The 22,032-nt window shown below is 29.8% G+C and overlaps 1 protein-coding gene across 1 annotated transcript; it reads left to right on the top strand.

The window, feature by feature from the left end:
• Positions 1-2,301: 2,301 nt before the first annotated feature.
• LOC101240724 (uncharacterized) lies at positions 2,302-3,003 on the top strand. Its single transcript, XM_065806586.1, has one exon. The coding sequence runs from the start codon at positions 2,302-2,304 to the stop codon at positions 3,001-3,003; it is 702 nt and encodes a 233-aa protein (XP_065662658.1).
• The last annotated feature ends 19,029 nt before the right edge of the window (positions 3,004-22,032 follow it).

The following is a 22,032-nucleotide window of genomic DNA, read 5'->3' as shown; positions in this document are numbered from 1 at the left end:
AAGTTTGGATGATTATGTCTGACCGTAAATGGGGATTAAGGAGATAATTGTTAAAGAAACCCAACTCGTGTACCTTTGACCAGACTAAGACGTTGTACCTTCGACCAACAAAAACTGTTTCCTCGGTAATTTGCAGAGTTTAAGAGGGCAAATTTATAAAAAAATTTTTCTACTTTATTAGGCGTCTGTGCTTTACTGCTTTTTAATGCAAATTTGTTTCTAGTACTATGGTAATGAAATAAATCCATTGAATTTTAATGCAATTCACTATTTATTCTTGGACCACTACTACACTTAAAATAATCAATTTTGTTAATTTAGTTAAACAGCTGAAGCAATATCATTGTCAAGTTCATTTTATTATAAGGAATTAAATGTCTAAAAATAGTTAATTAATTCTGTTTATATATTTAGGTTTTAAAATGCCAAGGAGCAAGGTTGGTATTTTTCGCAAAAAGATTTTTGAAACAGATATGCTTAATGCAATAAATTTTGTGCTTCAACAAAAAATGAGTTCAAGCTGCAAGACATTGCAACATTAAAAAATCAACTTTGATATATCAGTTAGAGCAGTTTAAAAAATCTGGTAGTTGCGAATATTTATATTCAAATACCACACCAAAAAAAATATTCTCAACAGAAGAAGAATTAATTTTGGTAAACTACTCAGCAGATGCTGCAAATATGCATTATGGACTTACATTAAAGCAGATAAGGTCCTTTGCATATGAGTATGCTTTAGCAAATCATAAAAAAATTGAAACTTCATGGATGAAAAACAAGTGTGCAGGTGGCTGCGAGATTTTCGCAAAAGATATAATAAAGAGCTATTCTTGGGGTCGCGATCGCGTCACGAAACGTGTTACCATCTTTGTAGGGGGGAAATATTGAGCAAAACGCGTTATTAGCGCGTTTTGTTTTTTGCCTTAACCCGGCTCTAAAATAAAAAAAACACGAAGTCAAATTTTTAAAAAAGCCTAAGAGTTGCTGTGCTATTGGATGTTCAAGCAATATTAAAACTTCTCCAGAGCTAAAACATTATTTGATACCAAAAGATCAATTACGTCGTAATCTTTAGATTGAAGCAATTAGTCGTAATGATATTGACAAAGAAGAGAATATTATTAAAAACAAGCGATTGTCACCAAAGTCAAGATTTTATTATGTCTGTTGGAAACATTTTATTTCTGGTATATTTGAAACAACTAATGTAATATATATATATATATATATATATATATATATATATATATATATATATATATATATATATATATATATATATATATATATATATATATATATATATATATATATATTTATATATATATATATATATATATATATATATATATATATATATATATATATATATATATATATATATATATATATATATATATATATATATATATATATATATATATATATATATATATATATATATATATATATAGGCGCTACTGCAGTTTCTCCCCACCATTTTTTTTTTTGCTAATTATGATAGAGAATTTTATGCTGATAAAGAATCGTATAAAAGCATAGGTCTGAAAATCAACAAAAAGTGCTCCAATTCGCTGTTGAAGTTTAAAAAGTTACACTAAAAAACGCTAATATTCGCCATTTTTTTAAAACGTTTTACATCTTTATGTTTTGAAATCAATCGCTTAGAAAATCTTTTTTTAATTACGCAACCCGGTTTTTATTGTCGTCAAAATTAAATTATATTTAAATTAAATGTTTTTATTAATATATTTTTAACTAATTTTTTAAAAATTAGTTTAAGATTTTGCTTTTTAAATGTACATAAATCGACTGACAAATAGGGATTGGCGCAATTAAATGTACATGCATCGACTGAAAAATAGGGATTGGCGCAATTGAATGTACATACATCGACTGAAAAAATAGGGATTGGCACAATAATTTTTTAAACTTCAACAGCGAATTAGAGCACTTTTTGTTGATTTTCAGACCTATGTTTTTATACGATTCTTCATCAGCATAAAATTCTCTATCATAATCAGCAATAAAAAAAAGGGCTGGGGAGAAACTGCAGTAGCTCCCTGCTTTACACCAATTACTTCCAACTTTTTAATATATCTTTCTAAGGCCTCAAAATCTAGTTTATCGCAGTATTCATATAGCGACATGCTATCGATCGTTTGTACAAAACTTTGTGATTTTCAAAAGTTTTCACTAATATCTTTTTTCAGTGTTTTCAATATTTTAACGCCGGGTTAAAACCTAAAACAAAACGCACTAATAACGCGTTTTATTTAATGTTTTCCCCCTACAAAGATGGTAACTCGTTTTGTGACGCGATCGCGACCCCAAGTATCTCTACATAAACCACAACCTACAAGTCTTGGTAAATCTTCTGCATTCAATAGAGAAACCGTAAGGATTGTATATAAAAATTACAAAAATGTTTTAGAACGTTATTATTTTGACCCATCAAATATTTGGAATTGTGATGAAACAGGAATTACCACAGTCCACGTACCACCAAAAATTCTAGCTCCAAAAGATAAAAAACAAATAGGGAGCATGACTAGTGCTGAACGAGGTAATAATGTAACAATGATTGCTGCAATTAATGCTACTGGAAATAGCATCCCACCATTAATTGTATTTCCACGTGCTAAATTCAAAGAATACATGTTAAACAATTCTCCTCCTGGAAGTGTAGGAGCAGCTAATATATCTGGATGGCCAAATGAAGTAATTTTTGTACAATTTCTTGAACATTTTATTAGTAATGTGCGACCATCAATTGAAAAACCTGTTCTTTTATTAATGGATAATCATGAGAGTCAAGTAAACATTTCTGTTATTGAGTTAGCAAAAAAATCGGGTATAGTTTTAATGACATTTCATCCTCACACAACCCATAAAATGCAACCTCTCAATCGTGGTGTTTTTGGACCATTTAAAACTTTTTATTACAATGCCATGAATAGCTGGATGACACACCAGGCAATGCTGGTAAACCAGTTATAATGTATGATATATCTTACCTTGTTGGTCAATCTTATCCTCATGCTTTTGTACCAAATAATATTATAAACAGTTTTAAATGTACTGGATTTTATCCATTTAATGAAAATATTTTTACTGATATTGACTTTTAGCTGCAAATGTTACTGATAGGCCAATAGAGAAAACTGAAGCTTGCATTTCTAATGAAAGTATTGATGTTAAAACTGCTCCATCCTGTTTACCATCAACATCATCTATTGATTTAGGGGAAATCCCTATTGTAAGTTTACCATCAAAATCATTTATTGTATAACCTGAGATAATACCACCTCATCCTAAATTCAAATTAAGAAAAACAAATACTTCAAAAAGACGTAGGGGAAAATCACGTACTTTAACTGATACACCTGAATTAAAGTTATTCTAGATTTAAAATCTAATAACCAACGATTTAAAGAGTTCTCTTCAAGCAAAAGAAAAAAATGGCAAAACATATTATTTTTAGTCAGTCTGACACTTGTTTAAATAATGAAAGCTCTGATGAAATTGATTTTGAAGTAAATATACTTGATAATGAAAATGAAATTGTTTCTGTAAATTTTTTAATTTTCAAATTGGCCAGAAAGAAATACTCTAGACTTTATGTAGCAGAAATTATAGAAGTTTTTGGTATAGTTTACAAAATTAAGTATCTTAAGAAATCAGGAGACTTTTGTAACAAATTTATAAAAGAAGATGACAATCTTTATGATGCGGAACTTGAGGATATTGTTATGAAACTTCCACCACCAAGTATTGGTCATGGTTCATCTAAATGTCAGTATCTTATGTTTGATGTTGAACTGACTATTTGTAATAATTAATATATAATACTCTTTTATAATTGTATTTTTTGTTGTCATCATTAAAATATTTCCTGTAAAAAGCATCATGATCATATGTAAATGAATATAGACCGCCAGCTAATATAAGTTATAAAAATATATTTTTGCTCTCTTCTTATCTAAAATAATAAAAATAACTGTATATATTAGACAACAAGTTTTGTACAATTAAGCATCTAAAGAAATGTGACTTTATCTAAATAGTTATAATAACTAATTTTATTTTAAAAAATTAGTAATACTATTAGTCATTAGTATTAGTCAATATTAGTATTAGTCAAAGGAACAACGTTTCTTTCGTTGTACCTTTGAACGTTCGGTCAAAGGTACAACGTTCGTGTTGTATCTTTGACCAATAGACTTCTTTTTTTTAAACGCGGGAAAAAGATACTTCGTGATCGAATGAAAGAAAAGTCCTAAGTATAATTTTCGGGCAAAATATGACAGAACATTATATAGTTTGAATGGTTTAAATTTACTCAATAGACTACGCAAAAAACGCATTAAATCAAAAAGTGGTCTAAGGTACAACAGGTTCCCTTATATTATTATTTCCACCCTTAAATTACAATGTCTATTAGGACTACAAAGTTCAAAATACAAAGAACTTTGTATTCTTTATACTTTTCTCAATTACAACTGTTATCTTCTCAATTACATCTTACGATTTCTTATTTACAACTTTCATGTTCTAAATTACATCTTACGTTTCTTAATTACATCTTTCATGTTTCAAATTACATCTTACGTTTCTTAATTACATCTTACGTTTCTTAATTACATCTTACGTTTCTTAATTACAACTTTCAAGTTCTCAATTACATCTTGAAAAGGTGTAGTTAGACGAAATTTTTACTTACACTTATACTAATGCGTATTATCTTATTTTCAGTAGTCGGTAAAATGCGAACTTTTTTGTGAACCACGACGTTATACTTTAATGACCATTACAGTTAAGATATTTAAAAAAACGTTTGCTTATGAATTTTTTAATTTATATTAAATATAGTGTAATTTGATATATTTCATTTAATTTAAATTATATTTCTTTTAAATTGAATATAACTTATGTTTCTCTTTGTAGTCCATAAAATATATAGTAAAATAAACTACTTAACGATAAACGGAAAATGAAAAATATTACATCATTAACAACAGATGTTACAACATTACAATATTAAGAACTATGATGTTATAACATTACAACATTGACAACTATGGCTTGCAAAAAAGTTAGCATTTTACCGGTTCGCAGTTCGCAACCAAATAAAAAAAAAAACTTTATCATGTTTTTGTTAACTTACGTTACATAAAAATTGCAAAAGTTCTTTTTTTGAAATATATATGTTTAATAAAAGAGAAAATCTGACCAACGACAATTTAAACATGTTAGTTCCATTTTCACGCTAAACTAATTCGGATTACGCAAATAAATTCATGGTTCAAATTTTACAATGATGCGACAATAAGAAAAACAGTATTTATCAGAAGCATTAAAATAGCTCATATAAATTAATTTTAGTATTAAAGATATATTTTATATGAACTTTTATGTGTAAAAACCAATATTCATTTGCTAAAAGTTAACGAAAAAGAGGATAAAATTCAACTACTTTTTCATTTTCAGCCGTGGAATTGCCCAAATACTTTTTTTTGCAGAACACATAAACTGTAAATCTTATATTAAAAATATGTCATACAATATTTGTGTGTACATTAAATATTGTGTTGAATTAAATTTGTTGAAAGTACTTTTATTCATCTTTTGAATTTCATTTATAATTTGTTTTTGTTTAGCATTTCATAGCAGTACCATCCTAGGTTTATACAAAAAAATATTAATACAAGGTAGTATATAAATTATACTGAGTGCCAGTTTTCAAATTCTATGGTAACAATCGTGGTTTACCATTAAAAAAATTATTAGATGTTCATTGGGTGTAAGTTGTTTCTTTGAATAATAAGGTTTAAAAACTTTAAACACATGGAAAATCCATAGTTTTTTTTTAATAGTATGCAAAAATTATTGTACAACTTATTATGTTACGTCAATCATGTTTAGTGCTTTTGGTCAGACCGTCTCTGGTTATGTTTATTAAGCTGACCATTTATGGACGACAAGAAGTCAAAGTGGACCACCTAAATTACAATACAATCAAAGTCAGGACGGTTTGATTCTTTCTCACTTTTTTGACAATTGGCCTTAAGCTCAGACAAAAATTAAAATCTTTGGTCTTTAAAATGTTTGAGTAGGCCTTGGCCTTGAAACTCTTAATTCTGGCCTTGACCTTTAAACTCTTGTCCTTGTCCTTGGCCTTGTAACTTTTGGCCTTGATTTTGGCCTTGTAACGTGTGGCTTTTTGGCTTAGCTACTTTTGTCCTTGTTAACAACTATGCTCTTGATGTCGCATTTTATGAACCTCTTAAAAGAGATTGGAGGAAAAAAATTGCTCAAATGAAAACCTCGTGTTCAAAAAAAGCAAAGACAATTAAAAAAAATAAATCTTCTTTGTTGTAACTTTATTTACCTGTAAACATTATAATCTTCAGATCAAAAGGTAATCAGCAACTTAGTAGCTTAGTGGTTTTGAAAAAATATGGGATTATATGTAAGTATTATCCTCAATCATTTTCCAGATGGAAAAACATTAAAACAACAGTCGCCAAGTAGTAGTTAACGTACTTTAACAATTGTATTGTGTTGATGTCGAGGTAAAAGAAGACTCAAAGGGAAAAAAGAACTTTTGACTAGTGCATCCAATACCAATTGTACCAATACCGAAATACCGGTACCGAAATATTGTAAATATTGAAATAGCTCAATACTGATATTTAAAACTTTATGTACAGGGCTTGTGCACGATCGCTTTCTTCACGTAAAACACAAAATGGAATGTTTAAAACTTCCAGGCGCGATAAGCAATAGACACTAGATAATCGGTATCGTATAAGTCGATACCGATAAGAACGGTCTCGTATCGCATGATACCGCTTATATGCTAATGTCGATATTATCAGTATTGGTTTGATACCACTCAATACCGAGAAGGATGGTCTCGTATCGTGTGCTATCGCTTATGTATCAATGTCGATACTATCAATATCGCTTCGATACCAAACGATACCGATAATAAAAAGAATCGTATATATCGCATGGTCTCGATTCGAGACACTCAATAATACAAAAAAAAAAATATTAGTTAATAAAAAATTGAATTTTTTATTAACTAAATACAAGTACAATTGCTTTTTAGAGATTTATTTGTTATTTTTATTAAGAGCCGGGACGCATCGAATTCACTTGGGGCATGGGGCAAAATTAAATTTTGCATCTAAAAAATGTCAAAAGAGTTAAATAACTTCAGAAATATCATTACCAAAAAAAGACCCTTTGATAGGCGTGAATTTTTTTTTTTTACTATTAGTAAGTATCTTTATATGATATAAAATAAGTTCAGAGTGGGCAGACATACAACCTGGCGGTCAATTTAGCACACTGTGCTTTGCGCGTTCTCCCTAAAAATCAGTCGAATGTATGAATTATTACTCCACCAATTAAATCAAATTTTTTTAAAACCCTAACAGTTAATAAACAATAATAGTTATAACGTAAAAACATTAAAACTGCATTTTAAATTAAAAGAATTAAATTCTTCTGAAAGACTTAAACCTAGAGCTCTAGGTCACAAATCCGCTTGGCCACGCAAATTTCTGCGTTTAAAAGTTAAGTTTTTATATATAATAACTAGATTTTCTTAAAAAAAAAAAAAATACCTTTAGAAAAAAAGTGGGAGGAATACCCCCCCCCCCCCTAGGTGTTGTCGGCTCTAGATTAGTTTTCTTTAATAACTAAAGTATACTTATGTTTAATTGTTTAAAACCAAATTTTAGTTGTTGAATGTTGAACACAGAACGAAAGACCAGGCGAGAATTACGATACCACGAGAGATTTAGTAAAAGTAACGATACCAGATGAGAAATTAAAATATGGATGCGATACGACACAATTAAGGAAATTAAAACAACTGTAATGACTGTTACAAAATCAATTCTCTTTGAACATTCATTTCTAATACTCGTTTAGAATAATCATTAACGATTACATCACAAACAAATTCCTTTGGTGAATAATATGAAAAACTCTCTTTAATGATTGCAAAACTATTCCCTTGGAGATCAATTCTGCACAACAATTTTTGTCTGAATGGAATAAAAGTTCAATAGAGTTGGAATAACGATTTGAGAAACAACACACAGCATAGGTGGATCCAGGTCATTGTTCTAGGGGGGTAGTCCGACCAAAAAAATATAAAATATAAGGTTTGCGTTTTTTCAAAATAAAACAACAAGAGTAAACCGTGTCAAACCGCACACCATATCATTCCGCACACTGATCGAAATCATCAAATAAAAACTAAACAGATATAGCTATGAAAAAAAAAAAAATAGATTCAAATACAGAACTATCTCCTCTATTCGAATTGATAAAATTATATGCCGATTCAACTCCATTTTTTTCTTTTTTATACAACTTTAACTGGGAGTCAGAATTTTTTTTATATTTTTTATCGTTGCGAACAAAAGAGCGCTTGAACCAAAACTGATATAAAAATAACTTTGGCACTATCTCGTTGGAAATTTAATTTTGATTCTGATAGTATAATTTTTATGCAGCTAGAACAAAAAGTTAAATAAAAAATCAAAAAAGTAAAAAAAAAAATCTTTTTTCTGATAAAACCGAACACTCGATTAATTACTAAGTTTAGTTTTTCGCAAGTGGCTAAGCGCCTATCTTTATCTAATTAACTTAGTGTTAATTCCGGTTTAATTATGAATGAAATATAATATTATTTGTTAATATAATAAACTTTTACTCATTAAAAACCAATTATTATATTATTTCTCAATATATTCATCACTCACTCAATTCAATTTAACTCACTCACTTTAACATGTCAACTAAAAAAACAAAAGCAAACATGAAAGACGATGTACTAGCCGCATTAACTGATATGAAAGGAAATAAAACTTCACTGAGAAAAGCTGCAATCAAAAATGGCTTTCCAGTGTCAAAGATCGCAAAAGTAAAAACAACAAAGGCTTCCATGGCTCAGGTACAACAACGGTTCTCTCATATGAAACAGAAAGATTGATGGTGCATGCGTTCCAACTACTTGGTGACTGGGGTTATGGTTTAACCCGAAATGAAAACCTAGAATTTGTATGTGGCTACCTTAAACGCAAATATTAATTACACTTATTCAAAAATGGCAAGCTTGGTAAAGACTGGTTTTATGTCTTTATGATAAGATGGTCAAAAGAAATTTCAACAAGAAATTTCTTTTGACCGCCGGATAATTTAGCAGATAAAGAGCCGCTTCTTGTGCGTCAGAAATAATTGATCGTTATTTTGAATGTGTTGCCAAGCAATATCAGCAGACTGGTATAACTTCTGGGTCGCGTATTTGGAATTGTGATAAAACAGGTTTTTTAAGTGATCAAGGCAAAGCAACCGTAGTGCGTCAAAAAGAAACAAGACGTGCATTTAAGCTTACTGGCAACAATGAAAAAATTAATTATACTGTTAACAGTTGCTGCAATGCTGATGGGCATTTTGTACGACCAATTTTGATATGCAAAGCTAAAAGAAACTTTTGTCCTCACTGGGCAAGAAGTGGTCCAGCTGGCACCAAATATTCAATTTTAAACCAGGTTGGATGGAGCACGATACGTTTATTGAACGACTTGAAGAAGTATTTATACCCAAAAATGAGAAAATTGGTGGTATTCATATTTTAGTATTTGATAGGCATACAACTTACATAACTTAGGAAACGGTATTCCTGTGCAAAAAACACAATATAATCTTCCTTTGTCTACCAGAGTATTCTTCACATATTCTACAACCATTGGATAGAGGTGTATGTTGTCATATCAAACAAGCTTGGGAAGAAATTCTTACAAAGTATTACTCAAAATGAAAAAATCAACTCAAAATGTAAGAATTTAGATAAACAAAATTTTTCACCGTTTCTCAAACTGCTGTACGAGAGTGGTAAATGTTTTACACTCTTGCATGCAATCGCTGGTTTTCAGTACACTGACTTATTTCCACTTAATAAAAACGACATAAATCATAAGGCATTAGCAATCACACAAACGTTTAATCCACCTTCATCAACCTTTAGCAGCCTCTGCAGTACCTACACCATCTTGCTCAGACACGACTTCATCATCTTCAACAACCGCCGCACCACCTACTTCAACTACACACCGATTACCATCTTTCTTAACTACACCAGCTTCAAGTTTTGATAGGTACCAAGCATGTGTTGAGCGTTGCAAAAATAGTATCAAGATAGAGTTGAGGCAGTTTTTTTGAGCCAGAAATCAATCGCATGTTAAAAAACCGAAGCAGTGAAACGTGTAAAAACTTGATGGAAAATGTATTAACAAAGAAAATGCGATCGAGTTCCTCAAACAAAAAGATGAAGAAAAAGCAACAAAGGAAGCCGTGAAAGTTGCTAAAGTCAACGCAAAGCCTAGACTCTCTTTGCCAAGTACTCAAATACCTGAGCATAACAATGCTGAGCAACCCCAGCAAAACAATAATAAAGAACAAGTACCAGCAACCAAACGATTAAAAATCGCAAAATGTAAAAAGTGTAGAGTACAATTACACACAGAAATGTTACAATGCGAGAATTCGATGTGTCGGGAACGGTTATGCAAAGAAACATGTTTACCAATAAATATGTCGTTGGAACTAAATTTTTTTGTTGCAAAAAATGTAAAAACTTTAATATAGCTTCTTAAATATAAGTTGTGTTAAAAAAAATAATAAAAAAAAAGTTAAAATTTAAAAATTTCAATATTTTCTCAGTTTTATCAGAATGTTGCCCAAAACCACACAATTTTTTTTTCTTTACATTTAATATTTTCAATAACTTTATTATTATTATTTTTTTAACATATATTTATATTATCATATGTAGTTTTTTGTTACTTATCTAATGAAAAAAAAAAAAAAAAAAAAAAAAAAAAAAAGTTATGAAATTTTTACGTGGTAAGTGTGACACTTACCGGGTCAAACCGGTTTGACCCGGTTTTACTCTATCTTATCTGATCATTTAAAATGATTTTAAAACAGTTATAAGGTAGTGAGTAATAACAAATATTTTTTTTGTTGAGAAAAATAATAAAATGTTGAATTACAATTTTTTGTATTTTTTCTAACTTTTTTAATTTTATTAACAATATTTTGAAGTTTGACATTTCTTAAGTAGGCTGTAGTTACTCCGAATACCACCCCCCTTACTTTTTGTCCGCCCCTCACACACTGTTAAAACACTAAATGTTTAAAAAACTTTTTTTTTTTTAATCACGATAGAAAAAATTGTAATAACGATAACTGGTGAGAAATTAAAATACAGAAGTGATACCACACAATTATTTAAATTAAAACAAAGATACCAGATGAGAAATTAAATGATTAACATAACATAACCGATAACTTTTGATACTAGTATCGCGTGATCTCGATATCGATACTGTAAGGTATCGCAGCGATACTAAACGATACCAAATGATACCAACATTAACGATATTTTCGAAATAGTATCGCTTGATTTCGATACCGATACTGTAAGGTATCGCGCCGATACCAGACGATAAATCGAGACTCGAGACCGGTTATCTAAAGTCTAATAAACAAGGCCCATTCAACTAGTAATGAGAGTATAAAATTGGATTCGCTCAAAAGTTTGGGAAGGAGGAAATGGTATGTTGTATGATTAACTTTTTATAAAAATTTAATGATAAAAATTTTTAGTTAAAGATAAAACTTATTGAATTTAAAAGTAAAACGGTATATCGGTAGTAAATTGGGATGAAGTGTATCAAGAATGTAACCTTGGACACACAAATTCCGCATACAATTTATTTATAAATATTTTTCTAAATCACTACAATAAACATTTTCCTGTTGAAGAGAAAGAAATAAAGCTAAAGTATCTAAACTGCCCATGGATAACTAAGGGGATTAGAAAATTATCAAAAACAAAGCAAAAACTCTATATCAAGTATTTAAAAAACAGAAACGAAACTAACTTAACTATATACAAGGAATACAAAAATCTATTTGAAAAAATTAGAAAAAATTCAAAAAAAGTATATTATTCAAAACAACTACAAAAAAGCAAAAGTGATATTAAAAAAACCTGGAATATATTGAAAGAAATAATAGGTAAAAACTATACTAAATCAAATAATTTATCCGATAAAATTATCGTTAACGAAACTGAATATATCGACAAAACTTCTATCGCTGAAAACTTCAATAGCTTTTTTGCAAACACAGGCCCTAATATGGCTTCAAAAATTCAATGCTGATATCTCCTTCGAAACCTATATCACAAACCAACATTTCTGTTTAAATATTTTCTCTGAACTAGACCATGAAGAACTAGAAATTGCAAAAAACTCTCTTAAGACGAATAAGGCCCCTGGGATAGACGACATTTGTAGCTATATAGTTTTAAATGTGTTTCCGGAGATAAAACAACCAATCTATGAAATTTTTAAATCTTCAATTATTACAGGATCCGTACCGAATAAATTAAAAATAGCTAAGGTAATACCAATATTAAAAACCGGTGATACATTTACACTAAATAACTACAGACCTATCTCAGTGCTACCTGTATTTTCAAAACTTTTAGAGAGAGTAATATACAATAAACTGTATAAATATCTAACAAATAACAAAATCCTAAAGGAAAAACAGTTTGGCTTCCAAAAGCAACATTCAACCGAACACGCAATTCTTGATCTTATAAATAATATAAATGACTCCTTTGAAAAAAAAAAATACGTCCTTGGAGTCTTTGTTGATTTATCTAAGGCATTTGACACGGTAGATCACGCTATCTTAATTAGGAAAATGGAAAAATATGGGATAAAAGGTGTTGCACTAAACTGGTTCAAAAATTTTTTACTAGACAGAAAACAATGCGTTATTGCTCATGGAAAAAAATTTTCAAAATTACTCAAAATAAAATGCGGTGTCCCCCAAGGTTCCATTCTTGCACCTCTTTTGTTTTTAATATACATAAACGATCTTCCTAAAGCCTCAAGTAAATTAGATTTCATAATGTTCGCGGACGACACCAATTTATTTTATGCATCCTCATCAATTACAGAACTTTATGAAACTACAAATACTGAACTTGAAAAAATAAACAGTTGGTTAAAATCTAACAAATTATCGTTAAACACAGAAAAAACCAAATACATACTTTTTCATTCTAACCTTAAAAAAATACCACCCGATTTACCTTCGCTAAATATAGATACTAAAGAAATAGAGAGAACCCAAGCAACTAAATTTCTTGGGATACTTATTGATGAGAACATCTCATGGAAATCACATATAGATATATTAAATACCAAAATATCAAAAAACATTGGTATCCTCTACAAAGCTAGTTCTATTCTGTCTCCTGATAATTTAAAGTTTCTATACTTCTCGTTTATACAAAGCTACTATATATACGCTAATGTTGCATGGGCGAGCACTCATAGATCCAAACTAACTACACTATATCGAAAGCAAAAACATGCTGCAAGAATAGTTTTTAATAAGGATAGACTCTCGCATGCTGAGCCACTTTTAAAAAATTTGAAAGCATTAAATGTATATCAAATCAATATATTCCAAAATTTGTTATTTATGCTCAAATATAAACTTGGACTTGTTCCTTCTTACTTTTCAAAGAATTTTTTCCAAAATAGCAAAAATAGATACCATACCAGAGGAACGGGAAACTTCAACGTACCTTTTAAAAAAACAAATCTCTCGCACTTTTCCATTTCGTACCGTGGTCCTTATCTATATAATAAATTAATATCAAAAAATACTCAACTGGAAAAATCGAATAACTTAAATACTCTCAAAACGTTATTAAAAGATCTCATTTTAAACACTAACAACTTTATGAACTTTTATTAACCCAAAAACATTTAAAACTATGTATAAATCTAACTTTGTTCCGAAACTAATCTAAACTCTAATAACTCAAAAAACTCTAAATAACCCAAAAAACTCTAAATAACTCAAAAACAACAGCAATAACAAAAACACAAAAGCAAATAATAGGCTTATTTATCAACACTCGAACGACTATATATTACCTATTTAGCAATTTACCTATTTAGCGAATCGTGTACCTACTTATATTAATGTGTATTGAAATAAAATCAAAAAATTAAAAACTTCTTTTTGTCTGCATTCTTTGTTTTTTTGCATTTTGGATTTTTATTCTCATTCTGCCGAAAACCGATAACATTTTTTTTTTTTTATAACTTATTTTAAAAAAAAGTATCCAAAAATATTAGTAACGCATAGCGGTTTCTTGATGACAAGACCGTCGGTCTTCTGCAAGTTTTCCGCGTTCTTTGAAGTAATTTCTAATACTTTACAGTTTTACTTTATATATTTTTTTGTATAACGTAACTTTGTAATTTTTTTTTTTTTTTTTAAATTTTATTTACTCTGTAAAGATTCTATTATATTTTACGAATTTGTAAGGATTAAAGAACAAAAAAAAAAAAAAAAATAAAAAAAAAAAAACTCTTGTGTGTGTGTGTTAATGATGCAATAGTTTTAAAAACATACAATATTTTCCTAAACGCCTTACTCTTGCCAGAAATATTTGATGACTGCTGTTTCACATCGAAAATATATTAATTATGAATGGTAGAGATATAATATTTTACTAGAAATACTCACAAGCAATTTATTTTCATAAAAATAACTACATGAAACCGACAAATTTTTTTACTTCCGTGCCTGACCATACATGAACTGGATTTAAACGATTTTTGTAACTCTAATAATTTGATAGTATATATAGTGTCATAATTTGATAGTATATATATAATAGATAGTGCAATTCTGTAACTTTCTGGAATTTTTTACTAATATTAAAAATACTATTTTAAGTATTAGTAAGAAAAATTCAATACCAGAATTACACAGGTATTACCGGTATTGAAATTATTCAGTACCAAAATATCGGTATTGAAAAATGATTTCAGCATTGGATACATTATTCTTGACCTTGAAAAAAGTATATATTTTGAGGATTTTTTAAGAAAACGTAAACGCATAATCTGTAAGTGAAACTGATGTAAATAAGACTCTTTTTATGCTTATCCCGTTAAAACATACCCATTAAAGAAAGCAATAAACCAATTTTGTGTTTGTTATGAAATAATATATTATTTTAGCAATACTAAGTTCATGTGAAACTAGACTGTTGTATTTTATTATATTTTAAAACAAAACAATGCGTTTTTAAATAGCTAAACGTATTCAAAATTATCCCATTTGTGGGGTAACTTTGAGTGATTAATTAAATTAATATTATACAAAATCCTTTTATTTAAGTATTAATTTGAATTTGAACTTTTTTTTTTTTGCGTTTAAAATGAGTTTTACGATTGCTAGCGTGCAATGTACATTGTACAAGTGTGCATTGCACAGTGTACATTGTACTCGCGCATGTAGACGCTTGTATACATGCGCGTGTACCGGTGTTTATGCACAAAAAAAAAATTTAGATTAACAATTGAATTCCTTGGCCCCAAAAGCCCTAATTAAAATAAAAGTTTATCTAATTGTTTGTTTTTTTTTAGTTTTTAACTTAATCCGCCTCACTGTGCTGTTGGGCAAAATATGCCCAGAGCTCGCTTTAAGCCCTGGATCTCATGGTTCTAAAGCAGTCACTCATACCACTGCGCCTAGGATGCTTCATTTTCAGTGAAGTAAGAGTGTTTTGTTAATTTTTGCTGTTAAAAAAAGACTAATGAAAATATTATGGTTATATTTTTGTTTTATAAAATTTAGCATTGCGTAATTTATGGACAAACCTACAAGTAAAACAAGTTTTTATTAAATAACGCCGTTTTTCTGAAATTTTAAACAAATTATTTTTTGGAATACAAGTTACTGAGTGCGTCTATGCTTTCAGACGCACTAAATATATGTTTTCAACATTGTTTTATTTTAACATTTTTTCTTTCTTCATTAATTATTATTACCAATTAATTCAGCATAATCTTATTTAATTAAAATTCGGTTCAACAAACATCAACGAAAACAAATTAACAGTCTTTTATGAAGGTTAAAAAAAACTCCACATTTGTTGATTTCAAGACATTTTACCATTAAACACTTAAGATTTCTTTAAAACTGAGATTAAAAGTTTATTTGGTTCATGCAAACATGAAAACAAAGTGGCTAAAAATTTATTTGGTTCTTGCAAACATAAAATACAAAGAAACATAATTCACAATAGAGTGAGAGTAATTTTTAAATTTATTGCATATGCAATAAATTAATGAGAGAGTATTTTATAACCCTTTAAAAGACTTTTAAAACCCAAAGAAAATTCACAGACTTTGTTTCTTAAAGACTTAGTAAGTAATAAGGTGGATGGGTAAAAAAATTCGGGAAGTTTTAGCATTAAAGAACCAAAAATCAATGTAAAGTAGTCTTTCAGTTTAAACTAAAATACATTTTTTATTTAATACGCAATTATATCTTGATCAGCCGTATATATTTTTTGCAACCGTGGAACTGTATTTATAGTTCTGGCTCAGAACCAAGAGGTTTATGGTTCAATGTCTGCACTCGCCATATAAACAACAATTGCAATGAAGAAGATGTGAAATTCCTTGTTAAATGCTTATCCACGGTGCATTAAGACATTAAGGACCTTTTAGAGCACCTTAATACCACTTTTAAAAAAATCTTAAGTATTATTAACCTAAATGCAATTTTAACATCGGAAAAAGCATTTATCGATATTTACATAATATTACTTAGACTTTATTTTTTAAATGAAGCTACAAATATTTTCTTTTTATTCACAATTAAGTTTTAAAGATGTCTTAAAGTACTGTTTACTGGAAGTAATTCCTTTAAACTACTCTAGGTGAGGTCATATTTAAGATTATCACCATCAGCATACTACAGGTATCATGTAACCTAGTACTACCTGCTCATTCCCCTGATGCCTTGTAGGGTTTGCTTTTTAAGGCAAAGGCTAGGAGAAACAAAAACTCCTTGACTTAAAAATCCCTTGCCTTTGGGCTACATTGTTTTATGTCTAGGATGATGAATGCTAGATCTTTTTGACTTGATCGTGATTATGCAACTGTTCACGTCATTTCTTAATGAGGTTCCATCTCTAAAACTCAGTTTGTTGATTCTGAGGTTGGCTTGTAGTAAGGTGTCCCGCATTCTGTGGTAGCTTTCAGATAGGCTGATTCCATCAGCAGCTGACACATATCAGAGTATTAACACTGTCATGTTTGCGCATGGATGGTATTTCTGCTAATGCTTTTAGTGCAACTTGTTAAGGCCAAATAAGGAGACTTAAACTACACTTTGGGTTAATTAACAGGACTGAGATAACTGAATAGGTCATTGCTTTAGAGGGAGTGCTCTATCTATGAATTAGTGAAGTTATCTTTAACCGTGCCAAAAGTAACCAAAAATATTAAACATAAAAAACCATTACCATCACCTGACTGTTAAATATTCATGGTGTTTGAAGTTACTTTCCATCAGTTCAATCTTGACTCTTAAAACATTTGCTCTTAGTGAGAATAATTTACATTTCTCTATTAATTCTTCAGATCTCAGTGTTGATGGTAACTATCCTTTGATTCACAAAGAATCCAATAGCCACATGCTTGGTTTGGTGTACACACGCATCGGCTCATTTATTTTTCTTAAAACTAGGTTTGAATTCTCAGACCATTCTTTTATTTGCTTCCGCTTAATACCTCTTCACATTTAACATGTCTTTTCTCACTCTGCTGATAAATGCACCTCCTACGTAACCTCCTGGATTCACGCAGGAATGGAAATTCTATTCCTTCTTGTCAGTTCCAAGTCAAACCTCATTCTACTCCATAGTTTTTTATCTTCTTGTGCAGCTGCTGTATCTGCTGTTAATCATTTTTGCAATATTATTGCAAGAAGTTGATGTAAAAAGGTGCCGTCTAATGCTAAGCTCCATTTATCTCAGTTCACTAAACCCCGTATCTTATTTCAGAAGTTGGGCTCCAGAGACTTTTAGAAAATTTTCAACAGCGTCATTAACAATGGTAGGTCTAACATTTCATCTCATTTATGCTTCAAATTCAAACTTTGCGAAAAATCAAAAATTTTTAATACTATTTGGTTCAAAAGAAAAGCTCCCCGATATGATATCTTCCAAAATTATTATACAAATGCTAATACCATACAAAGCGAGAAGCTTTTTAAATAGATATGCATTCATATACATTAGCGATATGAGATCTTCCAAAATTTGTATGTAAATAATGTTGATAAATAAAATTGTCATTTCTTAGATCACATTTGTTTTTGGATTTTGTTGCATATAAATTTTGAAAAGACATAGGAGTTAAGTTTATCTTACATTTGAATATAAAGCAAAGAACGTTAAAAACTTTTAGTTGGTATATATTAGGAATATTCATTTCGAATAAAAGTGGTTTTGCATGAGTAAAACTTTAAAGTTTAATAGCCGTGCTAGATGCTTCTGTTGCCGATAAAGATGATCTAATTGACTTTGTTTAGCACTACCTCATGCGATGTTTGCACAATTTAGATGCCATTGGATAATTGAGTGATAAAGTTGAAATAATGCATGTCTGTTTAAAAAATTTCTCCCTTCGTACAGTATTGCAATATTTTTTAAAACTTTGTTGCGCAAGTTTTCAATATGATTTTTCCATGAGAGATTTTCATCAATAAGAACACTAAGAAAAAGTATAACTTTTGATTGTTTTATTTCGTTATCATCTATATCCGAGGAATATCATTTGTCAAATTATATTTTTTGTATTTTGAACGAGTCCATTTAGTTTCAACTCCATGTTCATGTCATTAAAAAGTGTTATGATATTATTGCTAGACAGAAAAAAGTTTGTGACATCAGCAAGCATCGCTGTTTTTAAATTTGAGGCTTTATAATGATCATTAATATAAATGAGAAATAGAAGTGGTCCTAGTATAGACCCACAAAGTAAGACTTCGGAAGTTACCACATATTAAATCTAGTAAATTTGTAGTTGAGGACAATGGCTGGATTAATCCTGGAAGCCTAGACACCCGGCCCTCAAAAATTAAGGTACCAGCAGGGCCCCCGATTTTTAACGTATATATTATTTTCTATATTATATATGACTTGATATTCTAAATTATTTTCATTAATTTTTAATGAAATTATTTCCATAATTTCTAATCAAAATAATTTCATTAGTTTCTCATTAATTAAAAATAAAAACTCAAAACTTTTTAAAAAGTTTGAACGCTTGAACACGTTCGAACTATTTTGAAAAAAAGTTCGAACAATTTTTATCCTTTTTTTATTTACTTAAAAAACAGATAAAAGTTTAATACAAAGCTGTTTAATTACTTATTAAGAAATTCGATTTGACTACATTTTGATTTGAATTTTTTTTTTCATTTGAGAACAAATATTATCACTTAAATAAATAGTTGTTTGTTTTTTTATTTATTATTTGCAATAACTGGACAATAATGGACAGAAAATATCTAAGCGGAAATTTAAAACGCTAACTGCAAAAAAAAAAAAAAAATGTTACAGACAGCAAGCAACATTTAAAAACATCCCAAAATTGACTACTTTTTTCCGATCTCCTGATAAAGCATGGGAGGAGAATCAATGTGTGTCAATTGAATCGAACCTAACTGCAAAAAGTCCACAGCTGCAGAACGTAACAGATAATTCTTCAATGAACAATATATTGGTGTTATCCAATTCAACAGCGTTGCAAGAAAATGTTTCATATGGCAATGTAAGAATACTGTGGAATTTAGAGGAAGGAAATTTAAATTTATTGTTATTATTTTTATTATTATTATTACTATTCCTGTTATTATTATTATTATTTTTATTATTATCATCATTATTGTCATGAGTAATATTGTTAAATGTATTACTATTTTTAAATATGTACTTAAGCTGCACCGTTTTTTTTTGTTTTAGTCTAGTTTGTCAATCTGATTCAGCATTGTGGACGGATTTAAAAGAAGTACAACGCTACTGGATTTCTATAAAAGAAATTCCTGTTCAAAATGTTGAAGACAAAAATTTTGAAAAATCCCAAAAAGTTACAAACACCAAAATAAGGTGCTGCTCTCTAATCTATTTTTCTTTTAAGTTTAAAAATGGTGAAGCTCGAAAGAAAGACTGACTTATTCGCCATCCACAGAAAAAATATTTGTTTCTCCTGCTTACTTTTTCGAGATTCAGACGACAATTTTAAAAATGGATTTAACGAATGGGCACATGGACTGCGAACACAAATAAAGCAAGCAGCATTCTGATGCAGCCCAGTGCTATTTTCGAAAAGTCACAAAAAAATGAAAAATGATATTCATTCAAAACAGCAGTTGGAGGATGAAAAGCGTTACTGGAGGGAAATTCTATAAAGAGTTATTGAATACTTGAAGTTTTTGTGCAGTCGAGGTCAAGCTCTTTGAGGTGATTCATAAGAAATAGGTGACTTCAATAATGGTCTTAGAGCTCTTAGCAAATTTTGACCCATTCCTTGCTAAACACTTAAAAAACTGAGGAAATCAGGACAAATAAAATGTTTTATACATTTCATCAACAAGTTATGAAGAAATTGTATTCTTAATGGCAAAAAAAGTTCTGGCTTCCATTGGTAGCGAAATTGCCAGTGCTAAATACTTCCACTGATTCTTGACTCATCAATTGACACTGCACACTATGACCAACTTGCAATAATCATTCGATATGTGAGCGAGGAAGCTGTTGTGGAAGAAAGATTTATTGGGTTTGAACCTTCATGTAGACATAGCGGAAAGGCTATGGCAGATACTGGCTAGAAAAATTGAAATGAGCTTGGCTTAAACATTAACGATGCTTGTGGTCAGTCATATGACAATCCATCTAACATGTCAGGAAAATACAAAGGCTTGCAAGCACTACTGAAAAATGAGAACCCAAACATTGAATTTATTCCTTATGCAGGACATTCTTTATTTTTAGTTGGTGTAAATGCTGTTGACAGCTGTGAGGCTGCATCCAATTTCTTTGGGTTTCTCCAATGCCTGTATAATTTATGTGCTACTTCTACTCACAGATGACAGATAGTTTGTTCTGGTTTGAAAGTGGTGCTGGAAAGGACAGGAAAGTTACCATTAAAAGCCTGGGTGGTACAAGTTGGTCAGCAAGAGCCATTTTTACTAAAGTTTTGCATTCAAATTACAATCATATTCTTGAGACATTAGAATAAATTATTCTGGATAAAGATGAAAAAGTCAGACACAAAACGAAGGCATTGCACTTTTAAAAAAAATGAAAACTTTGGATGTTGGTTTGATGACGGAGCTTTGACACAGAATAATGTTACAATTTGATGCTACTAGTATGAAACTTCAGGATAAAACTGCAGATTTGGCTCTTTGTGTTCGATTACTTAAATCTCTTTTGGAATATCTGACATCAGTTTGTGAAAATTCTCTCAACATTCAAGAATGTGCTAGCAGGTTCTCAAGTATTATTCCTAATCAGTACAAGCATGAAATTTAAGAAGAAGACGCGCAATTTATGGCTTATTGAAAATAGCGAGAATAAAGTGGTTCTTTGTGGTAGTGACAAAATTAAAATAAGTTTTTTTTTTCCAATCATAGACAAGTTGAAAATGTGCTTGAAAGAAAGGCTTTTGCTTACGAGTCTGGAGAGAGAAAGTTTGGTTTTCTAACTAGTTTTCAGACCATTACCGTTCCTGCCATTGTTGCTGCTGCCAAATCCTTACTACTATATACTTAGGTACACAATTCCCTAATGAAATCATCCAATTTTTTAGGTTCATTACAAATGAGAAGAATACATCAGCACTTGAATGTTTACAAGCAATTTGTAAGAATAAGTTAGAATCAGCTTTTCTCAATGTTGAGATCGCATATCGGAGTTTTCTTGTCCTTCCCATATCTAATTGTAGTGCAGAGCGAGCATTTTTAAAAATGGCAATAGCTAAAAATGATCTCCGTTCTTTAATGTTAAATGATCGGTTAAATGCTTTTTCTTTAATG

This window comes from Hydra vulgaris, chromosome 09 (assembly GCF_038396675.1).
Source record: "Hydra vulgaris chromosome 09, alternate assembly HydraT2T_AEP".
In the NCBI taxonomy this organism is placed as follows: Eukaryota; Metazoa; Cnidaria; class Hydrozoa; order Anthoathecata; family Hydridae; genus Hydra; species Hydra vulgaris.
Note: the sequence above shows the minus strand (reverse complement) of the source record. Positions and strands in the feature narration are given on the sequence as shown.